Source organism: Scyliorhinus torazame, chromosome X (assembly GCF_047496885.1).
Source record: "Scyliorhinus torazame isolate Kashiwa2021f chromosome X, sScyTor2.1, whole genome shotgun sequence".
In the NCBI taxonomy this organism is placed as follows: domain Eukaryota; kingdom Metazoa; phylum Chordata; class Chondrichthyes; order Carcharhiniformes; family Scyliorhinidae; genus Scyliorhinus; species Scyliorhinus torazame.
Genome location: NC_092738.1, coordinates 34722064 through 34740057, shown reverse-complemented (window position 1 = coordinate 34740057; position 17994 = coordinate 34722064). Strand labels below are relative to the sequence as shown.

The 17994-nt window shown below is 45.7% G+C and overlaps 1 protein-coding gene across 2 annotated transcripts in view; it reads right to left on the bottom strand.

The window, feature by feature from the left end:
- Positions 1-17994, bottom strand: part of col2a1a (collagen, type II, alpha 1a) — a 106157-nt gene that overhangs the window by 51692 nt on the left and 36471 nt on the right. For both annotated transcript variants that reach the window (XM_072494048.1, XM_072494047.1), the window contains 17 exons: positions 16776-16820; positions 16556-16609; positions 15562-15615; positions 15393-15446; positions 14854-14907; positions 14670-14723; positions 13778-13822; positions 13505-13558; positions 12421-12465; positions 11916-11969; positions 7232-7330; positions 6233-6277; positions 5879-5977; positions 3783-3836; positions 3220-3327; positions 2800-2853; positions 471-569 (listed from right to left, as the gene is read on the bottom strand). In XM_072494048.1, coding sequence (XP_072350149.1) covers positions 471-569; positions 2800-2853; positions 3220-3327; positions 3783-3836; positions 5879-5977; positions 6233-6277; positions 7232-7330; positions 11916-11969; positions 12421-12465; positions 13505-13558; positions 13778-13822; positions 14670-14723; positions 14854-14907; positions 15393-15446; positions 15562-15615; positions 16556-16609; positions 16776-16820 — 1071 coding nt within the window. The remainder of the gene's footprint in view (positions 1-470; positions 570-2799; positions 2854-3219; positions 3328-3782; positions 3837-5878; positions 5978-6232; positions 6278-7231; positions 7331-11915; positions 11970-12420; positions 12466-13504; positions 13559-13777; positions 13823-14669; positions 14724-14853; positions 14908-15392; positions 15447-15561; positions 15616-16555; positions 16610-16775; positions 16821-17994) is intronic.

Below are 17994 nucleotides of genomic sequence, written 5' to 3'. Positions count from 1 at the left end.
TGTCGGTGACAATTGACAAAATACAGTGGAAAGCTTTTTGGAAGTGGGGAAATCCTACCATCCATACAGCAAGTGGAAGGGTTCTGTTGAAGCTGATTTCTGACGTCTGGCATTGATTTAGTGGTTTGGGCAATGTGCGGACATTAAAGGCGGCATGTCAACAGCAGCTCTTTCTTTATATGGAATAATATTGTGATTTTTCCTCTCAAAATAGGCCCTTTAAGGCATGGCACATGGGCATAATATTGGTGCTATCATGTGTTTACTTGAGCTTGTTCTATTACAGCAAAACAATGAGAGAGAGGAGATCGTAACACACAATCTACAAGGGTGTGTGGCGCAGGCTGGGCCAATTACCTTCCAGAGGCCTCAGAATGTTCCACAGATTGAGTACTAACACCTTGGCATGAAAGTTATCAGGAACAGTTCATATACATAACAGAGGCTGTTTTTCTAAAGTTTTGACTTACTCTAGCGCCTGGCAGACCAGGTTCGCCAGGGCGGCCTGGATCTCCATTAGCTCCTTTAGGACCATGAACACCAGGAGCACCGCGCTCACCAGGGGCACCCTGCGATGGAAAGCAAAAATAAATGATGAGCTTGTTGAAAAAAATCTGCAATAATGCATCATTAAAGTTATTTTCTTGTATTCCTGGACAAGATACAAAAGGTTTGCCATCCAATAAACAATCATGCTCTTAGCCTAATCTCAAACCTCTCCCCCTCCATGTTGTAATCTTCCTCCCTTTCCTCATATTGCTCCTCATGAACAAGATTCATCAGCGGGATTCTGCGTCGCGGGATCCTCCTCTACATCGGCAACGCACTCACGCCCACGGGTTTCCCGACAACGTGGGGTGGCCACAATGGGAAATCCCATTGGTCGGCTGTGGGAACTGAGAATCCCGCGAGGTCACGCCGGAAAACGTGGCCAGCGGAACAAAGTATCCCCTCCCCATTTTTTTTTCTCTCTTCCCCTCTTCAGCTCCAAGTGTACTGTCTTACAAATTACACCTGACCCCCCCCATTATACTGAAAACATCTAATTTAACGCCTCCTGTTCGAACTAATTCTTTCGCAGGGATCGAAACTTCTTTTTCCTAACCCTCCTAAATTATTCCCTGCCCACAACAATCTGTTGATTTCAAAACTCCAATTTGGCATCATCAAACTCCGACTTCTCCATTGAATTTGTCGCCGCTCCAATCTCTCCAGCTTCAGCCGTACTCTGAACTGTCTCTCTCGCCATCTTTCAAAATTTAAAAATGACAGACGTTTGGAGTAAAATCTGATTTTGAGAAATACGTAAAAAGTTAGTAACTATCACTTCTATTCTTTTCATTTGTTCATGTATTGTGGGTGATAGAAGCCGGGAGACCCTGCTACCCCATTTGCAAAGCCTCGCGAGATCGTGTTATGCAAATCCTGCTCATTGTGGGCAGAATCACTTTTTGGCAAATCTGAATCTTAGAGTGAGACAGCTAGTCTCACTTTAATGTGCAGATTCCCAAGGTACCCAAGGCTCTGAGATCTATCCCTTTTGCCTTGGTGACCTCGGGTGAGCGGTGTTCAGTACTGAGCAGACTGTCAGAGTCATCTGGCAGAACACCTCATCGCCAGAACTTACAAACAAGCACCAAGACCTAGCTTGGCTGGTGGTGAGAAGGGCCCTCTCCGTCAGAGTCTTCATGTACACCCGAAGGCTCAGCGCCGTTGCACATTGCCCTCGGAGTGGCTGTGGGGGAAATGAGACGGTCACACACCTCCTTGTGGAATGTGCCTTTGCAAAGAAGGTCTGGAGAGAGATGCAGTGGTATTTGTCAAGGTTCATCCCGAGCAGCTCTGTGACATAGGACTCTGTGCTCTACGGACTGTTTCCAGGGGGACACACCGAGACAAATATCAACTGCTGCTGGAAGATCATCAACTCGGTGAAAGACTCTCTTTGGTCTGCCCGAAACTTGCTGATCTTCCAGTGCAAAGAGCTGTCCTCGACCGAGTGTTGCAGACTGGCACATTCCAAGGTCCAGGACTACGTGCTGAGGGACGCACTCGAGCTTGGGGCAGCTGCCGCCAAGACGCAATGGGGAAAGACCACTGTGTAAGGTCTTTCCAGCAAATGTACACCGAGGGGCGGGGAACAGGGTAAACCCCCCTCGGTCTGGGCCACCAACACTCCAATGTATAAAACAAACATGACAATGTAAATATTTCAGAAGGAATTGTAACGTAAAGAGCGATATGTGTGTAAGGTTATCAAAATGGAATGGAAGAAAGTCAAGGGAGTGTGTAACTCTGATGGAAATGTACAGTCAAGACAATTCGAAATGTTCTGTAATGTTCATGATAGATTTTATGAATAAAGTATAATCCAGGGGATTTGGGGCCCCCAGGTGCCTGCCCTTTGGGCAGGGTATTACCCTGGCACTGCTGGTGCCACCTGGGCACTGGCACCCTGGCACTGCCAAGGTGCCAGGCTGGCATTTTCTGTGCAATGGTGATTCAGGTAGAGGATACAATTGAGAACCAGGCTGAATACAGAACTTCAGAGAGGAGGTGAAGAAGCGAATAAGAGAAGCGAAGAGAGAGTATGAAAAGATACCGGCTGCTAACCGAAAAGGGAACCCTAAAGTCTTCTACAGGCATATAAACCAATCAGGAGCCTTGGGGACATGAGCCCTTGAATCGGGATTCCAGGTGCGAATTTGTAATGAATGAATGAATCATCTTTTCTTCAAATTTGAAAGAAAATGTAACTTTGGTCTTAAACAATGTCAATCTCTCAACTATGGTACCCACCTTAGGACCAGCAAGACCATCTTGACCTGGGAAACCACGGTTACCAGGAGCACCCTAACAATGGAAACAAAATAACTAATGTGAGTACAGGGGGCAAAATGAAAGATTAATAAAATAAGTCTTCACAATTGAAATGTAACACAGAAACATATGTGCACTCCATATAATGACACGATCTTCATGCAAGCTCAATGTGGAACTTTAAAGTCTCACAGTGAGATCCTTAAAACAACTCTCAAGCTAATCATTAATTCAAATGCCGTTTAGATCGTTATTTAAAATCTGACAGAACTAGAATACAAGAGGGGCCCACAGTTAACGGCCCAGTACTGTGCTGTCCATGAATATAAGCAGCACTCCGTGTCTTCTCATCATTATCTAATATAAACAGGACTCCTAAAGGGAATGGAAGAAACTCACTCTTTCGCCAGGGGGACCGTTTGGACCGGCAGCACCAGGTTCACCACGAGGTCCTCTCTTGCCTTCTTCACCAGCAGGACCAGGAGCACCTTGAGGACCAGCAGGACCCTAAAGGAGCATCAAGAAAAGGATGAGTACTTCCTAGCTACCCTGTGACACTAATTCTAATTACATTTATAGAACAATTAAAAACAATAGTGCTGACTTAAAATATAATTTGAAACTTTTAATGAATTATGACCATATATTTTATATACCAAAATAGAATCAGAAAATGCCGAACCAACCAGTCTATTCTATTTCCTACTAACCTTCTCACCATATCCATCAACCCTTCCCCGTTTTCTGCACACATCCTTTTAGTCATGCATCAATGTCCTCCCCTAATACTTCTAGAATGTTCGTATCCGTTGAATGCAAACGTTCCACCTGACTTATCCATAACCGCCATTTTTAATTTGTGTCCCCCAGTATTTTGGGTAGTATTTAATACTATTTGGCCCAAAAGGGTTACCCATACTTTGAATGCTCAATTAAAAATGCATATCTTTCTCGATACTTACAAATTCTCCTTTCGGGCCTGCTTCTCCCTTGAATCCTGGGATTCCTGGGTCACCCTGTCAGACAAAACAATTGTTAGGATTAGATGTAAGGGATTGGGAGCATGAAGTAGACCAGTTGTGTTCATAAACTGTAACCTTTGGCAGACTTGCTGCTCAATGTAGTTCTGGGCCTTCTTTCAAGGCCTGCCCAGCAAAAGGATATTGCCAGAACTAGGATTAAAGGGTGTCCTCTTTTCCCACTGTCACCAGTTTTTCAACGATAGTGCAACACTGGATTTTCACTGGCCACCTGAATTGGAAAGGCCCAGGGGGTAATATTCCATATTCAAGTTTTCCAAATTAGGGTTGCATTTGAAGACAACATTTTGAGATCAATAGCACTATGGTGAAGTACCAGGGGTTACAGGACTGTCAGTGATTGGTTGTAATTTAAGGGTGATGCGACCATCAATTCACCCGAGACGATTAGTAGAAGTGAACAGTGGTTTTAATCAGCTAGATCTGTCCCTGCCTGTGACTGCTCTGTACTGAGTGCCGCCTACAGGCTGCAGATCTATATACCTCCCCCGAGGGGGCGGAGCCACAGGCGAAGCCCACAAGGGCATCAACATAATACAATACAATACAGTGGTGAATTGTAGTAGCAATACGTTCACCACAAAGGGGACAAAGCAAAGAAAACAGAAATTCATCACACATATTAAAATGCACTGGTTAATGTTTCTGACTTATTATTATGTCCAATAGGCTTGCTGATAGGACTATTCTTACTCTGAAGGCAAGAAAATAAAGGATTATTCCAACCTCCATAAAGTTATTGAAAAATAATTATGTTAAAATAGAAATGTTTAATAGTTTTACTTTCTCTTCCTGAAGAGAAGTACTTGGCCTTCATTATAAACTGCCCCCAGTGACATGATTGAGGCAAGAAGCTCACATTGCAAAGGGTTGTCGAAGCAGACCGTTATTCCATTGCCTCATGGTGCAGGTAGGTACGGTGGCCTTTCCAAGGGTCGGTGCAGACTCAATAGGCCGAATGGCCTCTTTCTGTACTGTAGGGATTCTATGATTCCTGTGAGCGATTCTTGAGAGACATTGGTTGGCATTGCAAAGTTTGGTGTAGCTTTGTGTGGCATGATGAGGGTCGGAATAGCCTGGCCGTTTGTTGGCATGGGGCTCTCTGATCCCACCGGCAGCGCACACCCTCCCACGGGTTTCCGGGCGGCATGGCGTGGCTTCAATGGGTATCTCCAGAAGAGAGTCCCGTCACCAGCGGATGGCGCGTCACGTCACGCCGATGTTTGGTAAATTGTGATAAGCTATAATTTGGTGGGATTTACCATTATTAAATTTGCCTTAGTTTGGCAATGCATAAGTTATTACATTTTGGTATTTATAGTTTCTGAAGCATGTTCTCCCATTCATTGAGATCACGGCTAATCTGCGATCTAACTGTCTTTGTCCCATATCCCGTCATACCTTTGGCTAATGAATCTCAGATCTTGCATGTCATAATTTCATATGGAAGGCGTGTAAGGTGGGTGTACTTTTGGTACGTAGCAGTTTGATCTAATTTTACGTGGTGAAGATTTGCGTTATCTGGTATGTAATTTTAACATGGGTTGACATACTAAAGTTTGGTGTCGTTTGAACAAACTATGCAACGAAGACCTGCAGGATTCTCCGTCGGCGGGATCCTCAGCAACGCACCCACGCCTCCGGGTGTCCCCACTTCATGGGATGGCCACAATGGGAAACCCCATTGGTTGGCTGCGGGAACGGAGAATCCCGCTGCTGACGGGGCACATCGGAAAACGGGGCTGGCGGGACGGAGAATCCCGCTCGGCATCTATAAGTCATGTCATTTACTTATAGTTACCATGGTGACATTTGGTGTGGTGTGCTGGAATGCACTTGGGCAATGTAACGTATATCTTACAACCTTGGTTGATTTAATTTATGCTAGTTGTTCATATCAGCCAGAAATGTCCATAAAATGCCAGTAAAAAGCTTAAATTACATTTTTCTATAACCTTCACGTTTCTTGACCATTCAGAAAGAAATGACACGCTTAAAAGCTGAATATTTTCACTTACTTGTTGACCTTTAGGACCAAGCGGGCCGGTAGCACCTTGTGGGCCTGGAGGTCCACGTGGACCAGGGAAACCGGGAGCGCCAGCAATGCCAGGAGCACCCTGGAAGGAATTGAAGAAAAGTTCAGATCAACAAATAGACTGGGGATTAGTAGTAAGTTGACAGGCTTTGGCAACACTAACTTTTAATTAGAATAGGTAATAAATGTAGGCTTCACATTTACAATCCTGCTCCTTTTCTCGAAGATGGTGAATTGAGATGAGAAGATTCAAACCTATTTTAATATTTAGGAATTTTGGTCTATTGAAGGTTTTTAATCGTTCATAAGACCAAGTAAACAATTGAGCTATACTTACAGCGGAACCTTTAGCTCCTGGAATTCCATCGGTACCAGGGTTACCCTGTAAGAAGAGATAGAAAGGACATAAATCATTGTAATTCAGCAACATCAAAACAGAAAGACTCAAAATGGGCAGCATGGCGGCACAGTGGTTAGCACTACGGTTTAGCACACTGGGCTAAATCGCTGGCTTTGAAAGCAGACCAAGGCAGGCCAGCAGCACGGTTCAATTCCCAGCAGCCTCCCCGAACAGGCGCCGGAATGTGGCGACTAGGGGCTTTTCACAGTAACTTCATTTGAAGCCTACTTGTGACAATAAGCGATTTTCATTTCATTTCATAATGCCAGGAACCCGGATTCGATTCCGGCCTCGGGTAACTGTCTGTGCGGAGTCTGCACGTTCTCCCCGTGGCTGCGTGGGTTTCCTCCGGGTGCTCCGGTTTCCTCCCACAGTCCAAAGGCGTGCTGTTAGGTGGATTGGCCATGATCAATGTGTGGGGTTCTGGGGATAGGGCAGGGGAGAGAGGGCTTAGGTTGGGTGCTGATTCAGAGGGTCGGTGTAGACTCAGTGGGCCAAATGGCCCTCATTCTGCCCCGTAGGAATTCTATGAAAACAGGCTTACATTTCTAAAATAAAATTTAAAAATGAGACTGGAGCTTATGTATTTCACTGATTTAGATTCAATGCTGTATTAAACCTAGTTGACAATATTTACAGTCAGAAATCTACAAATTTATATGGAAGTAAATTCAGAACAAATTTGCAACAACTGGGCCCTGTCTCTCTGAGCTAGAGTAGGGAAATCTCTAAAAACGCTGGGTGAGCACAGGATAAAACTGGCTGTGACATTCTTTCACAGTCAAATAGCCTGAAGATATTGCACAAATGAAGAATGGCTGCTTCTAATTCAATCTGTGATTGGCAACAGTTTAACAAAGTCTTGTGAGAACGATACTCCTGCAGACGATGAGAAATCACAAAGTAGAAGACTGAATGATGGATTGAGTAACTTACGGGAGCTCCAGCAGGACCCGGGGAGCCGGGGCTACCTGACTCTCCTCTAGATCCCTGGGCGCCCTCAGGACCACGGGCACCAGTTGGCCCAGCTTCTCCCTGTGTGCAATACAAAGGAAACAGACATCAGAACAATGTACAGATCAGTGTGCCATCCTCTGCCACAATCCAAAGATATGGACGTATCAATCAATTGCATTGACCCATTCAATTGGGGCTGGCAGCTCCAACCATTCGCTATACAAATAAAGCAGTTGCTTCTCTATTGCTTATGGAACAGGGAAAGTCTTGGGTTATGGGTAAGATGCAAATATCTGCACCCGATGAGATACAATGGGCAAAATCTTCCGGCTCTTCATGTCGACGGGATCATCTGACAGCGGTAACATGCGGTGGAATCAATGGGAAATCCCATTGATAGCGATGGGACCAGGAGATACCTCTGCTGGCCAATGACAGGCCCCTCCCACCGCCGAGGAGCACATGACGGGGTGGTCAGAGCACCCCACCCAACACCACCTGTTCAGGTTTAATAATCCATTGGAATAGTATGAATGAAGTGGCATTCATTTACAACACCCTTCAGAATGACTGATGAGAAACGATACAAGATCTATGATATGGGTACTAGGCACGACCATACATATAAGTCTTGCAATGCCCTGTGATGTTGGTTTGGGACATGCCCAGTGATTTTGTTATGGCTATGCCAGTGGTATATGTGGTATGTCTAATCATTTAAGTCTGGTTAGGACAAGTGGTATTGATATAGGTTGTCCCCATCGATTTGGGGCTAGTAATGTCCATTCATTCATTGGATGTGAGTGCTGCTGGCAAGGCCAGCGTTTGTTGCCCATCCCTAATTGCCTTTGAGAAGACTAGTGAGCTGCCTTCTTGAATTTCTGAAATCCATGTAATCCAGGTACAACAACAGTGCTGTCAGGAAGACAGTTCCAGGATTTTGACCCAGCGACAGTGAAGGAACGGCGATATGTTTCCAAGTCAGGATGGTGAGTGACTTAGAGGGGAACCTCCAGGTGGTGGGGTTCCCAGGTATCTGCTGCTCTTGTCCTTCTAGATGGTAGAGGTCGTGGGTTTGGAAGGTGCTGCCTAGGAGCCTTGGTGAGTTATTGCAGTGCATCTTGTAGATGGTACACACTGGAGCCACTGTGCACTAATGATGGAGGGTGTGGATGTTGAAGGTGGTGGATGGGGTTGCAATCAAGCGGGGCTGCTTTGTCCCGGATGGTGTTGAGCTTCTTGAGTGTTGTTGGAGCTGCGCTCATCCAGGCAAGTGGGGAGTATTCCATCACACTCCTGACTTGTGCCTTGTAGATGGTGGACAGGCTTTGGGGAGTCAGGAAGTGAGTTATTCGCCGTAGGATTCCCAGCCTCTGACCTGCCCTGGTAGCCACAGGATTAATGTGTCTGGGTCCAGTTCAGTTTCTGATCAATGGTAACCCCCAGGATGTTGAATGTGGGGGATTCAGTGATGGTAATGCTATTGAATGTCAAGGGTCGGTGGTTCGATCCTCTCTTGTAGGAGATGGTCATTGTCTGGCACTTGTGTGGTGTGAATGTAACTTGCCACTTGTCAGCCCAAGCCTGGATATTGTCCAGGTCTCGCTGCATTTGGACAGGGACTGATTCAGTATCTGAGGAGTCGCGAATGGTGCTGAACATTATACTCTCTCCACAGTTCACAATACTTCTGTGCCCTGTCCATCCAAGTCTAAGTTAATAATATATATCAAGAGAATGAAATGGAAATGAAAATGAAGCAGTGGTTCTGGTGAACTGCTCTGTACACCTCCAATCTGAGTACCACCACTACATCGAAGGTGGACTGGAAGATACTCAGTTTGATTCTCTCATTTAACAAATGTCATAGGTGCTGTTTTCCCCTTCATTTTACTCACTATCACTTTTATCATACAGAGAGCCCTGGCTTTGATTGCATTACTTTATCCCTTTGTGGGAATGTATTTTGACTGTACCCAAACTATTTCCTCTTTAAGGGGCAGCTTATTATTGTTCCATTTCAGTTTTACCTGCTAATCTTTGATCCCATTTTACCGAGACAGATCTGTTCTCAGCCCTCTGAAATTGACCATCCTCTAATTAATATTTTATACCCTGAATTGCTCCTCCTTCTACGAACTCTTGATCTACTTAATCCACCTCATTCCCCAGAACCAAATCGAGCAATGCGTCCTTCGTGTTTGGATTGGAAACATACCGATGAAGAAAAGGTTGCCTGAACAACTTTCAGAAACTTTTATCCCTTCATACTATTATCATCTTCTTTCTCGGCTGCGTGTCATTCGTTGCCGGCGGGATTCTATTTTCCCGCCACTTGTCAATGGGATTTCCCCTTGAAACCATCCCACGCTGCCAGCGGGAATATTCGCAGCTGTCAACGGGATTTCCTGCGGTTCGCACTCTCCACGCCACAGCAGGACCAGAGCAGCCTGCCAAGGTAGACAGCAGGGGTCCTTCTGTGGATGTTGAATTCAAAAGCCGTGCTTCGCTTAACTTGTAGGAAATGTTGAATTTGCAGTTTTCAATCACAGGAGAGTGACATGTGGAGTGTCAGCTGACTGAGCTAAAACCGACCATTTTATTCTGACAGGCGAATTGAAATGAAATAGTGGAACCAAATTCAACAATTGTGTTGAAACATTGGGGATTAACGATTTAAATTCAGGTTTAAATTTAGGCCTTAAGATTCCATTCTTCACTCACCCCTTATTCCCCTGTTTTTGTCTCTTGTCAGATACCTATTTTTACTAATTTTCCCAGACACATAAATTCCCATTAGTCCCAGCAGCATGAAGTGCATTATGCAGATGCATCTGACAACAAGTGCATTGAGGCAGCTTTTTAACTACATTGCATGTCAGGATGGGGGAGGGGGAAGGGCAGTTGGTGGGAGTGAATGGTGTGGGAGATCGGTTCTCTTTGTCTATTTAAATTTACTGCTGTTTTATGCGTCTGGGCCAGCGCGTGTTCGTGTCATCCCCGCGCATGCGCAGAGGGATTCGCTTCCACACCGGGAATGGTGGAAGACCACAGCCTCCGGAGTGGAAGTATAGAGTGGCCTCACGGCACAGGCCCGCCCGCAGATCGGTGGGCCCCGATCACGGGCCAGGCCACCGTGGGGGGCACCTCCCGGGGCCAGATCCCCCCCGCGACCCCCCCCAGGAACCCTCGGAGCCCGCCCCCGCCGGTAAGGGACCTCCTCTAATTTACGCCGGCGGGACCGGCAAAGAACGGGCAGGACTTCGGCCCATCGTGGGCCGGAGAATTCGGTCAGCCCCGGGGCCCATTGAGTCGCGCCCGGACCCCGCCATTCTCCGAGGCGGGCGGCGCGACTCACGCCGGGGTAATTTTGAGGGGGCGGGAGAATTAGGAGGGCGGCGGGATTCACACCGACCCCCGGGGATTCTCGCACCCGGCAGGGGGGGGGGGGTCGGAGTGAATCCCGCCCCATGTCTCTCACTGGCAGCAGTCTGGCTAAACCAGAATGTTTGCAGCCTTTAAAAAAAATTTTAAGTACCCAATTCATTTTTTTCCAATTAAGGGGCAATTTAGCGTGGCCAATCCACCTACCCTGCACATCTTTGGGTTGTGGGGGCGAGACCCACGCAGACACGGGGATAATGTGCAAACTCCACACGGACACTGACCCCGGGCCGGGATCGAACCCGGGTCCTCGGTGCCGTGAGGCAGCAGTGCTAACCACTGCGCCACCGTGACGCCAGTCAAGCAGCACGATTGATTTTAAAATTCTCCTTTTTATCCTTTAAAGCACTCCTTACAACCTACTGCTTGACCAAACCTTTGATCATTTCACCTAATATCCCCTTACATGGCTTGGTGTCATATTTTGTTTGTTTTATATCACTCACGTTTTATCACGTGGTGCTATCTAAACAGAAGCTGTTGTCGGTAGATAGAAATGTGTGCTCTGCACAAAACTATCTAGATCAAATCATATTTAAAAACATATCTGCTTTAATTGAAGCCTTGTTATTTAAAGAGAGAAGCCACATAAAAGGCAAGGACAGGGATTAGGTTGGGGGTAAATAAACCACAAAACATGCGGGGCCTTCTGTACTGATGGCGCACTGCCTGGGCCAGGTTAAAAGATGCCTGATGGAAAAATTAATTATCTTTTTATGAATTGAATGGTCATTCTTTCAGAATAATAACATTTTGAAAGTCTTTTCGAGTCTTCAAACGACAAAGGGATGACCAGGTCCAGTCAAGTATCCCCAATGCCTATCCTGCAGGTGGATATGCCTAAATCACACTTTTTAGTCTGTGTGTCCCTTTTGTAAGTTATAGATTGGTGAAAGAATGTTGCCTGTGGCCTCAAATTCTCTGTGTGCAGCTCTTGGTGATCTCCAAATGCAAAGGCTTACTTTCTTGAATCAGCTTGTGAGTCTCAGAGACTGGAATTCCTGCCCTGCTTGTTATTCTGCCAAGACTCTCTCTATCTTTCTGTCTTTAATTCTTCTGGACGGCAAAGGAGAGGGTGGGTGAGGGGAAAGAAGGGGCCTCTATATCTCTGCATGTTCAGAGCAGCACTCAGAGAGGAATGTCATTAGAGCTGCTGTTCATTCAAGCTGTCAGCAGTACAGGACCGGTTCAGCGATGAGCTCCTGTCGCTTCCACTCACCTTTGAACCTGGAGCACCTGGGAAACCGGGAGCGCCAGCAGGACCTACTGGACCCTGAGGGGGAAAAAATATGGCAAACATTTAATCAACAGAGTGGCGTAGAAGACAAAACCGACATCTGAAAAGAATTAGCCACTGTTAAGAAACAATACAAAAGATTTATGAACAACCCAAACGGGTGCTGAGAGCGACTGGATTATACAGCGCTCCAATCGAAAAGAAAACTGGGGAAAACAAACTTAAAAATCTTTGTTTTAATCTGTGAGTTTTGAACACCAATACCTTCGTACCTGAGCTGGATAAAGTTTGAATGATTGCAATGAGCAGAGATTAACGACTAACCAAATACTTTGATTTTAACACTTTGCAAAATCGACAAGGATGGTAAACCCAGATTTTAGTCATATGGTCAGAGTGAGTACAAAACACTTCCATGATTACATTTTTGACAGAATGTCCACACCTGGATAAGTGTACAAAACCTATATTTAACCCGAATACTTACAGGAGGACCAGCTGGACCAGGCAGACCATCATTACCACGGGCTCCCTGTGCAAAAAAGAGGTAGAATCAACACTAATGCAAATTTTATTTACATTAAAGATCAAATTAGCTGTAAAGTGCACAGGATGTGGTACATAGAAGATAGGAGCAGGAGGAGGCCCTTCGAGCCTGCTCCGCCATTCGCCAGGACCATGGCTGATCATGGTTGTGTCAGTGTGTAAGAATCTCTATCAGCCTTGATGGAAAAGAGATATTTACTGTTTCCTACGTGAAGTTGCAATCATTGGATGGGATTCTCCGCTGGCGGGATCCTCCGCTTCGCCGGCAGCGCACTCACGCCTGCGGATTTCCCGACGACGTGGGGGTGCCCACAATGGGAAACCCCATTGGCTGGCTGCCGGGACGGAGGATCCCGCCCTATTGCAGAATTTTTTTCTTCTTATGTCGGCTCTCTGAATGAGCTCTCCCTTTTCATAGAATTTACAGTGCAGAAGGAGGCCATTCAGCCCATCGAGTCTGCACCGGCCCTTGAAAAGAACACCCTACTTAAGCCCCACACCTCCACCCTATCCCCTTTATCCCCGTAACTCAACTTAACCTTTTTTGGACACTAAGGGCAATTTAGCACGGCCAATCCACCTAACCTGCACATCTTTGGACTGTGGGAGTAAACCGGAGCACCCGGAGGAAACCCACGCAGACACGGGGAGGATGTGTAGACTCCACACAGACAGTGACCCAAGCCGGGAATCGAACCCGGGACCCTGGAGCTGTGAAGCAACTGTGCTAACCACTATGCTACCGTGTTGCCTTTTAATCCCATTTAACTGCCCTTTTCCCATTCCTCCTCTGCCGGTTCTCTGAAAGAAATCTTCTCTTCATCCCGCTCCTCTGCCTTTTCCCAATTTAAACTGCATCTTTTTTTGGATTTAAGACAAAATTCTCCGCGGACTTAAATCTGTGATTCTGAATGAGTGTAAAATGGATGGCATGGTATCAGCATGTATCTGCTGTGAGCTTGCTGTGTAAGTTAGATATCGGTGCCTGGTATTTCTATTAGTCTGCAGATTGGTGTCCTACTTACAGCTGAGCCTGGAGGGCCAGGACGTCCCCTCTCACCAGGCAGACCACGTGGACCCTGCAAAACAAAGAACAGCCCTTTGAGTCTTTCAAATACTGTGCTGGTCATCACAGCAACGAATGGAAATTTAAATTTTGATGTCGATTACAAAATATTGCAACAGGATAACGAATCAACACAATTAAAGAATGCTAAATGATAAGAAGAATTATGATTATCTCCTTTGCAGTTTTAAGGAAAAGAATTCTTGGCATTAAGTGAGACATTCCGACTCACCAAGGGTCCAGGAGCCCCATTCTCTCCCGCTGCACCTGCTTCGCCCTATGGAAAAAGCAGAGACAAGCAATTCAGAAACGGTCAGTTGGCAGAGCGCCAGTAAAGAGAAAATCCCGTAACATTCATGAATGATTATCCCTCCATTATGGAGTGGGTATCTGACCTTAAGCGTAGAATTGTCAACTACCTACTTTGCGATTTGAAACACCATCCCTCCTACCATTTCAATGAAAAAACCCTTCCTCCATGACTCCTGAAACATCTACTAAAGACAGCGCTGCTCACCCCTAGTCTTTCATTCTCTCCCAGCTTGTTATGCAATCACTCCTCTATGGCTGACTGCAATATCCACCCCCCCACGCCCCACCCCACCCCCCAATATCTGCCTCCAAAAATCTTGACCTCAGATACTGATGAACAATTAGCTTCAGGGATGGAGATTCCTTAGCCCACTATTGAAGAGACCATGAGGTCTATAATGTGCAGCAAAGCTCACTTGCCCATGGCCCTGACTGGGTTCTTCTGATATCTAACTATTGGGAGTTGGGCTGCAAGGTGATCAAATTCCCTCCTCCTGGCACAGGCCTATCCAAGACGAAAAGGCATTGCATCACGGGCTTATTCATGAGTGGGATATTTCAGCCTAGTCTTCTATACAGGCCTGGCCCAAACTCAAGGATTTATAGTCTTGTCCCAACATGATTCTGTACAGGCCTATTCCAGACTGGAATCAACCTGGTATACCTCCGTATAGTTTTATCCCAAACTGGTACATTACACAGGCCTATCTTAGCCTGGAATATTTCTGTTCCGAGCGAAGTTCTAGAAAATAGAAGTTTCAAAAGTCCTGAGTTTGATTGCACAGTTAAACTTTAATGAAACACTGATGTACCTTTACACCTATAGCCCCAGCTTCACCTTTAGCACCATCAAGACCTGGATAACCCTGTGGGGTAGAAACAAAACACTCCATGAGGTTAAAATTCCATATTTAATGAAATGGCTTTGAAGACACGATTAATGAGTCACGTTTTATTCTCGGATGTCCAAACTAGTGTAATAACTGAGGTACTGACCCTGTGACCTTTGACACCTGGAAGTCCTGGAGTTCCTGGGAAACCACGAGCACCCTGGGAAAATAAAGGAGAAAGGAAACTGAGGGACAGGTTCAGCAAATATTCTCGTAAATTATCTGGGATAATTATGCAACTTCCTAAAGACACTGAATGTTCCCTTCATTTCCGCATATCGGACCAAGATGCAAGTTGTATTGCGAGAACGAAAATAATCTGTGTTCGTGCCACAAAATAATTTATTAATTTCCGCAGCAAAATATTCCCAATGTTTACTTTCAGGCACTTGTTATTAATATATGACACAGAGGGCAGGATTTGCGGACCACCCTGCCATCTACCAGTCCCGCCGTTGTCAACGGGAATTCCGTTGGCTGTACTCCTCGTCGCCAGGAAGCCCGTGCACTGGCATGGGACCGGAATTTCCCGCCAGCATGAGTAGAAGGTAAATCCCGCCCTGAATGTTTCTAAAGAGTTTGACCTGTAACCATTGTTTAGTATCGGTAAGTATCTGTGTTACATCAATCGGGATGTTGTTGTACCTGTGGCCCTGGAGGTCCGCGTTCACCTGCTTTTCCGGGTTTTCCAGCGTCTCCCTGTGGGATAAATAAAATCAGCTTGTTAGCCCGAACCATGTTTTCCATGCAGTACTGTCTGAATTGAGTTAAAAACATGATAATTAAACCTGTTCATTGGCTAACGAGAACTTACATCATCGCCAGGTTTACCAGCAGGTCCGGGAGGACCTCGGGGACCCATGGGACCCTGCAACAGAGAAACAATCATTTGTAACAGAGTCCATTCAACCTACGATCAGGAAGTAACATTCCCCTTCCCCTGCCTTCCCCAAATGGAAGTCGCCATGTCAGTGATTACATCCAAACTCAGTGAATAGCCACAGAAAGATATTCTGTGTACCACTCCCAATATACACATTCAGACTGCCGTCATTATTCAAACGTCAACCCTCCCCCATTGGCTGAACACAGACTCAGAGTCAAGTTGGGTTCTTCTTGGTCTGTACGGTTCAACTACTCGTTGGATATTGGCGAGAATTTCTGGGTGATCACGCCCATGAGATCTTCTGGTCCCGCTAACGGCTCACCCCCGCTGCGGGTTGTCCGGCAGCGTGGGGCGGATCCAATAGGAGACATCAGCGTAAAAGCCAGAAGACCCCACCACCGAGGACTGCGCTCCAGCAAGGCCTGAGAATCTTGGCCATAGTTTCTGAGCTCAGAAGAAAATGATCTTTTTTATTTTAAAACAGGTCTTTAAACATTGCAGCGATTACATTTTCAAATGTATACCACAGTGAAGAATATGCTCGGTCATTATCCCTTCTAATCTGGAGCAGATTCATTCTTTTTTTTTAATTAAAAAAAATAATTTTCCAATTAAGGGGCAATTTAGCGTGTTCAATCCACCTACCCTGCACATCTTTGGGTTGTGGGGGTGAAACTCACACAAACACGGGGAGAATGTGCAAACTCCACACGGACAGTGACCCAGGGCCGGGATTCGAACCCGGGTCCTCGCACCATGAGGCAGCAGTGCTAACCACTGCGTCACTGTGTCGCCCCTCGCAGATGAATTCTTAGGGCCTGAATTTAACTGTGCGAGTGAATGGTTTTTGTTTGAATTATAATTGGGCCTTTGTTAGAGTCTGCAAAGAAATGGATTTGGTCACGTTCTCTGAAGTACTTACAGCAGCACCAGATTCACCAGGTTCTCCGGGAGATCCTTGGAAACCTTGAGGTCCCTGTCAACAGAACAAAGCCATTATTGGCAACTTTCGGGAGGACCAAAGTGCCTCAATTGACAGGACATTTTTCAATGTAATTGTCTTCAACTAGTCCTGTGCTATGTTCATTAAGTAAATCATCAAACATTAACCACAAAAAGAGGATTAGATATTCAATACTTACGGGAGCACCTGTGGGTCCTGGGGGTCCTCTTGGTCCCATGGGGCCCTGTAAGTGAAAGTTAAAACCAGTTAGAGGTGGTATGTATCTGTAATTATGGACACAATTATGTCTAAGTAGTAGCATTGTACGGTATGTGAGCAGTTGTTTACAGATCTGGAGGTAAGATACTCATGGGCGTGGGGCCAGCTATGCATGGCAAATAATGCTAGTTTTAAATGGATCTGGAGCTTGATATATGACGCTACTTATACACAGGGTTAGTTCTGTCTAAGGTTAAGTGTCTACAGGTGGATGAACTCCAGGAATACCTGGGGAACAAGTTAACAGGTGATTCAGTTGTGACTCAAATGGGATATACTCCCCAAAGCACAAAAGCAGGGTTCTTAAAGCAATGCGTGACACAGTTGAATTGATTATTCAGATGATGTGCATAAAGGTTTTGCTGTATTAGAACTAAATACTACAATGAAGCACCCTAAAATTGTGGGTGAGAAGTTTCCATCCTTGGGTGACCCAAGAACTTGAAATTAGTTATTATTAGTGATGCTTCTCATGCCAACCTTCCTGATGGATGTCCAAGTACAGTGAGTGTTATAAGACTTTTGGTGGGTGAAAATGAGAAATGCAGTCCTTTAGTTAAGAAAATAATACGGGTTGTGAAAAGTACTTTAGCTGCGGAAACACTGGCTCTTGTCGCAGCAGCAGATATGGGATTCTCTTTGTCAAATATTTTAGGGGAAGTTCTATTCAAGGGATGTCCTGAAAACAATTTGTCCATTGAATGTTGCACAGTTAGTCGTTCCTTGTGGGATAACATTCACTCAACAAATAGAATGACAAAAGATTAAGATAGCGTGAAATAAATGTCTGGAAAAAAGGAAACTGCCAAAGATAAAATGTGTTTATGAGAGTCATCAATTATCTGATTATTTCATAAAAGGAGTGTTTGCTGCAGAAGATTATTGTCAGTCCTAGCAAATGGATGTCTTGTCATGTATTGCTTTCTAGAGAATATAGAAAATAATTTTTGTTCTTCAATTTGTTAAAGAATATTGGGTGTCATTCTCCGCCGGCGGGAGTCTCCGTTTTGCCGGCGCCGGGGGGTTTCCCGACGGCGTGGGGCTGCACCACAATGGGAAACCCCATTGACCGGCCGATGTAACGGAGCATCCCGCCGACGGGTCGGGGCAGAAATGTGGCGGGGCGGGGTGGAGAATTT